Here is an 8,277-nt window from a genome sequence, read left to right as displayed (position 1 = left end):
GCGTGTCCTAACAATGATGTGTACGCAACTGCGTGTCTGCATATCTGCGCCTAACAAATGTGGTACTACGCAAGACTTACGTTTATAATCGTAGCAACAGACCTCAGATGAGCCCAGACGCTCTGCGGCTCTTGTGTGTATATCCCCTGTGCGTATGCTTATTATGATGGCATTCAGTGTTTATTTACCCTTTTATCAGCGCTAGTATCAGTGTATACGTTGTCTCAGACCATTTTGTATTGCTCAGACTCGTCACTGTGCACTTGTTTACATGCATTTCCTGATGCCTAAGAACACTTCCGGTTTGTCGAAGGAAAGGTCTGCGACGTAAAGTAGTTCCTTGCTAATCGTCACACACGAATTACTGTGCGAGTTACTAAGAACTGATTATAGTATAGTTCGTTAACCTTTTGTATTTGTATAGTTAGGGTAATCTGAAATGTGAGTGTGTCGGGTATTTGAGATGACGAGCCGTGATATTCTTGCGCCGGTACGATTCTCGGCGGGAACAGCATGGCGCACCTGGCTTGTGCCATGGTTTTCATTTGTTCTACGATACTATAAAATTTATCGATAATTCTCCGAACCCCATAATGCCGCACGAGGTAATTATTAAGACCAATGTCTATTACGCTAGTATATGTAGGTTTCAATGACTGTCGAATTGCTTTCTGCCAAATATGTTGTAGTTTGACCATCAATGTACATTGCCGGCTAGCTGACACTGCTTGACGTTAACCATGCATAGAGCCCTTCAGGTCATCATCGTACTGTTCACGTTTACAGTTGACATATATTTGTCTACTTATATTTGCAAGGCACGTTTCGAAATTTAGAGCATATTGTCGTTATTGTGTTTTGCAGTTTTTACGACACCATAGCAACGAGATCGTCAACAAATAAAGATTAAAGAAAGTAAACGTGGTGCCCGTACTGATATAAAACGGTGTTGTTAGCATTCTTTGGAAGTGGGTGGTTCGCGAGCAATTACAGTAAAAACTCCAGGTATTGAAAATGAATGAAACTAGTCTCAGCTGGTGAACTCCGTTGCCTCATACCGACCGTTTAAAGACGAACATTGTGTAACGGAGTGAATTCAAGTTTCTGGACGTACAATAAGCACTGTAAGCTCGTTGTCATTCTGCAGTGCTTATTTATTCGTTGTCCGGAGAACAACACGGTGTTCCTCCCACATGGTGCAAGTAGATCCAGAGCGTAAAATTGAACGGCGTGTCAGGATCATGGCTGGCGGACTTCCCTCAATGCACACGGCAGAGAAGTTTCAACTCGACAATACTTCCAGAGTGATCTTCCTTCATTCAGCTGTCTTCGCCTAGATACAAACAGGTCAAGAGCGTAACGGACCTAGCTGCCGAAGAGACGGCATCATCTCACACGTGTCATCGTTGAAGTTCAGAACTATCGGTATCGAATAATTCAAGTACTGATCTCAAGAGAAAGATTGTACGGAACTCGGTTATTCATGCATGTGTACGCCAATGTATGTTTGTGAGTTTATTCTTTCAAGTGTTTTCCAGTACGTATAGAAATTACGGTCGCGGTTACATTTGTACCGGTACTTATATAGTATGTTGTATGTTGGTTGACTGGGTGAGTTAACGAGAAATCATACACACGTCATCCCATACATGTACATGTATCATCGTTATTCGCATGTGCAATTATCTGTGAATATTGCTGTTAATAATTTGTAACCATACCATTTGTCGCAACGGGCGGCAATTACCACAGACGTCCCCTTTCCACCTTCGTCCGTTAGTATGTCAGATGAAGGGGAGGTAACTCCAGGGCCCAAGGCAGATACAGGAGAGGTAAATTCAGGGCCCATGGCAGATACAGGGGCGGTAAATACAGGGCCCATGTCAGATGAAGGGGAGGTACATTCAGCGTCTGAGGTAAATGACGGGTTGGTGACCGCAAATGTTGCTACCCTAGCTGGGCATGACACAAACTCTTGTCCTGACTTTCCAACAAATACAGAATTATCGGGGGTCCCCAACCAAGACTCATTGACTAGTGTAAGGCAAAGGGTGCCTAGTGATAAATTTGCAAGCTGGCAAACTGATCAGAATAAGCGAAATTTCCGTTCTGCTATCTCAGCATGGCGCAAGGGTGCATCAAGAGCTGAGTTGACATTGTCTGAGTCGCAAGACATCTCTGCCCTGAAGCGAGAATGTGAAAGGTTAGGTACGCTAATGAATGAAGTCTCTCATCGATTCGAGCGTTATGAGACCTTGGTCGTTCCTGAAGAACACGACATGGTGTGCCAGAGATATGATGAGATAGAAAAGGAAAATCTTTTGTTGACAAGACAACTCGCCGGGACTATTAGAGAGATTAGGGGTGACTCTGAGGATACACAATCAAGGTTGTCTAGCAAAAGTCGAGCATCAGGAATTTCAAACATTTCTAGAGTTTCGTCCGTCTCGAGGCGGTTAGATGCGGAAGCTGACAGAGCTATGCTGAAGGCTAAGCTTCAACATATGGTGCTTGAGGATCAAACTAGACTTGAACTTGAGCAGAAGAAAGCCGAGTACTTGAGAGCTAAGACACTTACGGAATTGGGCATGGCAGAAGCAAGGCTGGAGACAATAGTTAAGGAAGAAGAATTCAGCTCTCCTCTACCTGGTGAGCCGACGACCAGCGCAGAAAATGTCATTCGTTACTTGCAATCTCAACCTAAATCACCTATATGTTCTTCGTTTCCTGTCAATGACGACGGGGTGGGACCCACGCAAGTTTCCGCTACTCGACAAAAGGGACCTGCCGCTGCTCAACATGTGCCTTATAATAGTCAGCCTTCTGATTCGGGTGCTAGGCATGTCGACTCCACTCTTGATGCCAATGTCAAGGAGTGGAAACCCTTGGAGCCTAAAAATGACATCACAGCCTTTGCAGAGGCGCTGTCAGCCTCTATCGGCTTAAGCAGGCTCCCAGTGCCAGAGCCACCAGTTTTTCAAGGTGATCCTCTAGAGTACCCCGACTGGGAAGCGTCCTTTGCCGCTCTGATAGAAAGTAGAGGAATTCCAGTGCAAGAACGAATTCACTATCTGAAAAGATACCTATCGGGTCCAGCCAAAGAAGCGGTAAATGGGTATTTTTTGCTGAAAAGCGAGAATGCGTTTGAGAAGGCCAAGAGCGTCTTGCAGAAGCGATATGGTAGCCCCTTTGCAGTTTCAGAGGCATTTCGAAGGAAGTTGGAGTCTTGGCCAAGAATCCAGCCCAGAGACGGCAGGGGACTCCAAAAATTCTCGGATTTTCTCCAACAGTGTGAGATGGCAATGGCAGACATAGAGAGCCTAACTATCCTGAACGACAACCGTGAAAACAGGAAACTTCTCCAAAAGCTACCCGACTGGATTGTTACTAGGTGGGGAAGACTTGTGTCTAGAGAAAGGGACTCAACGGGTACATACCCAAAGTTCAGTAGCTTTGCGAAATTTCTGGCCGAAGAGGCAGAAATTGTCTGCGACCCGGTAGTCTCCTTAGAATCCTTGAGATCCACGCAAAGTTTACAGGGATGCGAAAGGACAACCATCTCGAGGAAGAGTAACGGAGCTCGTTCACTCGCAACAGAAACAAAGGAATTAAGGGGAAGCTGCGAGACAAAGAACAGAGGTACGACACCCACCACAGTAAAGGAGGATATCAAGCGGCCTGTCTGCAGTCTCTGTGAAAAGGATCACACTCTGGCAGCCTGCACTGATTTCCACAAAAAATCAATGGATGAGAAGAGGGAGCATATAAAACAGAGAAAGCTCTGCTTCGGGTGCCTTAGGAAAGGGCACTTTACTAAGGACTGCCGCAACAGACATACGTGTTGGAAATGTAAGAAGAAGCATCCGACGTGTCTGCATGAAGAAAGAGGTGAGGGACCTCAACCTATACATGAAGGTTCTATAGAGAAGACCGCAACCAACTTTAACGTAAGGAATACTGGAACGTCAACGGCTATGATCGTGCCAGTTTGGGTCTCGTCGGTCAATAAGCCGGAAGCTGAAATCTTGATATATGCATTGTTGGATACCCAAAGCGACACTTCCTTCATCTTGGATGAAACCAGCAAAGCCTTAGATGTTTCAAGAGATCCCAGCAGACTCAAACTTAACACAATGACGTCACTCAACACGGTAGTACAGTGTGACAGAGTAAGAGGTCTACAAGTGAGAGGTTACCATAGTGAGGATAGACTGAACATTGCTACAGCTTACACCAGGGACATCATACCGGTTGAACGAGCGTCAATTCCGACGAGTAGAACTGCAAAGGAATGGTCTCACCTTGCTACCATTGCCGAGGAGATTCCTCCACTTCAGAACTGCGAGGTGGGGATGCTTATTGGTTACGACTGTCCACTTGCGGTAGCAGCGACAAGTTGCATCACTGGAACAGAAGAGCAACCTTGCGGCTTGAAAACAATTCTGGGGTGGAGTATTGTCGGTCCAGGCCCACCAAATGCAGCCCAAGACGTCACAGGGTATTGTCATCGAGTTTCAGTAAAGGTCATTCCTGCAGTCTCACCAAGTGCTGTTATCAAAGTGTTGGAGTCAGATTTCAGTGACAGCACTACCGGAGATAAGGTTGTGTCTCAGGAAGACCTGCGATTTCTCGAAATCATGGACGAAGGAATACACCGCAGGGAAGACGGTCATTATGAGATGCCCCTCCCATTTAAATCACATCGGCCCGCACTGCCAGACAACAAGAGAGTAGCCGCTGTCAGACTAAATCATCTTAAGCGCAAACTTATTGGGAATTCAAAGTACCTAGAGGACTACAAGAGTTTCATGGACGGTATCATTGAGAGAGGTGACGCAGAGTTAGTCTGCAAGGATGGTGTCGAGGGTGGTCGATGGTACATCCCGCATCATGGTGTGTACAATCCCAACAAACCAGGGAAGATCAGGGTAGTTTTTGACTGCTCGGCCAAATATCAGGGAGAGTCTCTCAACGACCATTTGCTTACAGGCCCTGACCTTATCAATGGCCTGGTTGGAGTGCTCAGCAGGTTCCGAAAGTTCCCAGTAGCACTTATGTGCGACGTGGAAAAAATGTTTCACCAGTTTCACGTTGACAACGCAGACAGAGACTACCTCCGATTCTTATGGTGGGAGAACGGGGACATCAACAGTGAGCCTCGTGAGTACAGGATGACAGTGCATCTGTTTGGGGCAGCATCGTCGCCAGGCTGTGCCAACTACGGGCTGAAACATATCGCCGAGAAGCATGGTAAAGAGTTTGCAGAGGCTTCAAGATTTATCCTTCGCAACTTTTATGTAGACGACGGTCTTGGCAGCGTTCAGTCTAGCGCCAAGGCTATCCAGTTGGTTCGAGACACTCGAGAAATCTGCAGTACAGGGGGCCTACGACTCCACAAGTTCCTTTCGAACAGTCGAGAAGTATTGGAATCAATCCCGGAAAGTGAACGAGTTGCAGGAGTGAAGGATGTTGATTTAAACCAACAAGAGCTTCCAGTGGATAGGTGCTTAGGCATTCAGTGGCATGTAGAATCGGACTGTTTCAAGTTTCAGATCGAGGCACGCAACCAGCCATTGACTCGAAGAGGGGTTTTGTCTACTATCGCATCCATCTACGATCCACTGGGATTTATTGCTCCGTTTGTTCTCGTGGGCAAGAGCATTCTTCAAGGAAATGTGCCGGAAGGGTGTAGGCTGGGATGAACCATTGCCGGATGAGCTTTGTCCACGGTGGGAGAAGTGGCGAGACGACTTCAAGACCTTGGAAAGCATTCGCGTTCAGCGTTGCTTTGTGCCTCCTGAATTCGGTAAGGTCATGCGAGCAGAGTTGCATCATTTCTCAGATGCTAGTACCCATGGGTATGGACAGTGTTCCTACCTCAGATTAGTGAGTGAAAGTCAGGTTCACTGCTCACTTGTCACAGGCAAAGCGAGGGTAGCACCAGTGAAACTTACCACAATCCCAAGGCTGGAGCTCACCGCTGCTGTTATTTCAGTCAAGATGAGTGCTTTTCTAAAAGAGCAACTGGACTACGAAATTGACGAGGAGCATTTCTGGACGGACTCTAAAGTCGTTCTGGGCTACATCAACAACGAAGCACGGCGTTTTCACGTATTCGTAGCAAATAGAGTCCAGAGAATTCGACAGAACTCTAGTACGGAACAGTGGCATTATGTTGAAACCGGCAGAAATCCTGCTGATCATGCCTCTCGAGGTCTCACTGCTTGCCAGCTGACGCCGTCCAACTGGTTCACAGGACCAAAATTTCTCTGGGAAAGAGAGATTTCTATCAAAGACGATCCAGTCTCGGAGCTTAAACTTGGAGACCCAGAAGTTCGGAGTGGAAACGTGCTCACAACAGCGTCTTCTAAATGGGCAGCAGTGCTCAGAGCAGTCGCCCAACTTCAGATGTTAGCCATGGGACAAGGTCGAGGAAAGTCCAGCACAGTACAGGAAAGGAAAAAGGCCGAACTGTTCGTCATCAGACTTGTCCAACAGAGAGCATTTGGGAAAGAGATGGAACAGTTGGAAAGGACAAGCAAGTTGTCGAAGACTTGCAGTCTTTTCAAGCTCAACCCCTTTCTCCAAGATGGAGTTCTCAGAGTTGGTGGTAGACTTATGGAAGCCTCATTGCCGGACGAGGTGAAACACCCAGCCGTCCTACCCAAAGACAGTCACGTGACAAGGTTGATCATCGGTTACTGCCATGAAAGGATACAGCACCAGGGAAGGGGAATGACGCTCAACGAAATCCGAAGAAACGGTTATTGGATTGTCGGTGGGAGCAAAGCTGTGGCTTCTCACTTGCGTCAATGCTTCTGGTGCAGAAAATTCCGCAGACCAGTTGAGGAACAGAAGATGGCAGACCTCCCGGAAGATAGAGTTGAAATCAGCCCACCATTCACGTATTGTGGGATAGACTGCTTCGGTCCTTTTAGGATAAAGCAAGGGCGAAAGGAGCACAAGAGGTATGGATTGCTTTTCACTTGCATGTGCTCACGTGCCGTGCACATAGAAGTCTTGGAAGACATGACAACGGATGCATTCATCAATGCACTTAGATGCTTCATCGCTATCAGAGGACCGGTGCGTCAGATACGGTGCGATCAGGGGTCCAACTTCATAGGAGCCAAGAATGAACTTAACAATGCTATGAGGGAATTGGACAGCGACAGGCTGGGAGCCTACCTAGTGGAGAGACAGTGCGACTTCTTGATGAATGCTCCGCATGCTAGTCACACCGGAGGAGTGTGGGAACGTCAGATAAGGACGGTCAGAAATGTGCTGACTTCACTAGTTGAACAGTCTCAAGGAAGATTGGACGATGCGTCCCTTCGAACGTTTCTTTATGAGTCAATGTACATCGTCAACAGTCGACCACTATCCGTGGAAAACATCAATGATCCCACACACCTTGAGCCGCTCACGCCTAACCATCTGATCACGATGAAATCGTCCGTGGCCTTGCCTCCACCTGGACTTTTTGTGAAAGAAGACTTGTATGCCAGGAAACGGTGGAGGAGAGTGCAGTTCCTGACAGAACAGTTTTGGAGCCGGTGGCGTAAGGAGTATCTGCTTAGTTTGACTCTGAGACAGAAGTGGCACGTCCCCAGGCGGAACATTGAGATAGGCGATATTGTTATGGTTAAGGACGACAATGTTGTTCGCAGTCACTGGCCATTAGCAAGAGTGACAGGGACGGTCACCGACAAAGACGGTTTGGTTAGGAAGGCCAAAGTTGACCTCGGCAAGGAGGGACGCGCTTTGGAGCGGCCTATTCAACAACTGGTTCTTTTGCTAGAGAGTGACAATTAGCATGGACTTTGTTTGATTTGAATCTGTGTGGCACCCTATGGGTGCACTGGGATACCAGTTGTCTGAAGTGTATAGTAGTGAGATCCGTCATCGCAGTAATTCATGTTGTTTCCCGCCAAGTACGCTTCTTGAAAAGCATTCATCATATGGTACCAAATTTGAATGCTTGGTGGGAGTGCGTATGTGTGTGGGTGCGTCTGTGTGTGCATGCGTATTTGTGCGTATGTGTGTGTGTGTGTGTCTGTGTGTGCATGCGTATTTGTGCGCGCGCGTGTGTGTGTGTGTATATGTGTGTGTGTGTGTGTGTGTGTGCGTATTTGTGCGCGCGCGTGTGTGTGTGTGTATATGTGTGTGTGTGTGTGTGTGTGTGCGTGTGTGTGCGCGCGCGTGTGTGTGTGTGTATATGTGTGTGTGTGTGTGTGTGTGTGCGTGTGTGTGCGCGCGCGTGTGTGTGTGTGTATA

At 47.3% G+C, this 8,277-nt stretch overlaps 2 protein-coding genes across 2 annotated transcripts; both read left to right on the top strand.

Moving 5' to 3' along the window:
* The first annotated feature begins 178 nt into the window (after positions 1-178).
* Positions 179-6,359, top strand: LOC106817812. The gene is made up of 3 exons (XM_014822513.1): positions 179-605; positions 865-1,799; positions 1,899-6,359. The coding sequence occupies exons 2-3, from the start codon at positions 1,782-1,784 to the stop codon at positions 5,700-5,702; spliced, it is 3,822 nt and encodes a 1,273-aa protein (XP_014677999.1). The 5' UTR covers positions 179-605; positions 865-1,781; the 3' UTR covers positions 5,703-6,359.
* On the top strand, positions 6,001-7,815 carry LOC106817811. The gene has a single exon (XM_014822512.1). It carries the CDS (start codon positions 6,001-6,003, stop codon positions 7,813-7,815), a length of 1,815 nt encoding a protein of 604 aa, XP_014677998.1.
* The last annotated feature ends 462 nt before the right edge of the window (positions 7,816-8,277 follow it).

Source organism: Priapulus caudatus, unplaced genomic scaffold (assembly GCF_000485595.1).
Source record: "Priapulus caudatus unplaced genomic scaffold, Priapulus_caudatus-5.0.1 Scaffold1874, whole genome shotgun sequence".
Lineage (NCBI taxonomy): Eukaryota > Metazoa > Priapulida > Priapulimorpha > Priapulimorphida > Priapulidae > Priapulus > Priapulus caudatus.
Note: the sequence above shows the minus strand (reverse complement) of the source record. Positions and strands in the feature narration are given on the sequence as shown.

Coding starts and splice junctions, on each gene's coding strand:
- LOC106817811 (XM_014822512.1), top strand. CDS start 6,001: ATGAGTGCTTTTCTAAAAGAGCAACTGGACTACGAAATTGACGAGGAG.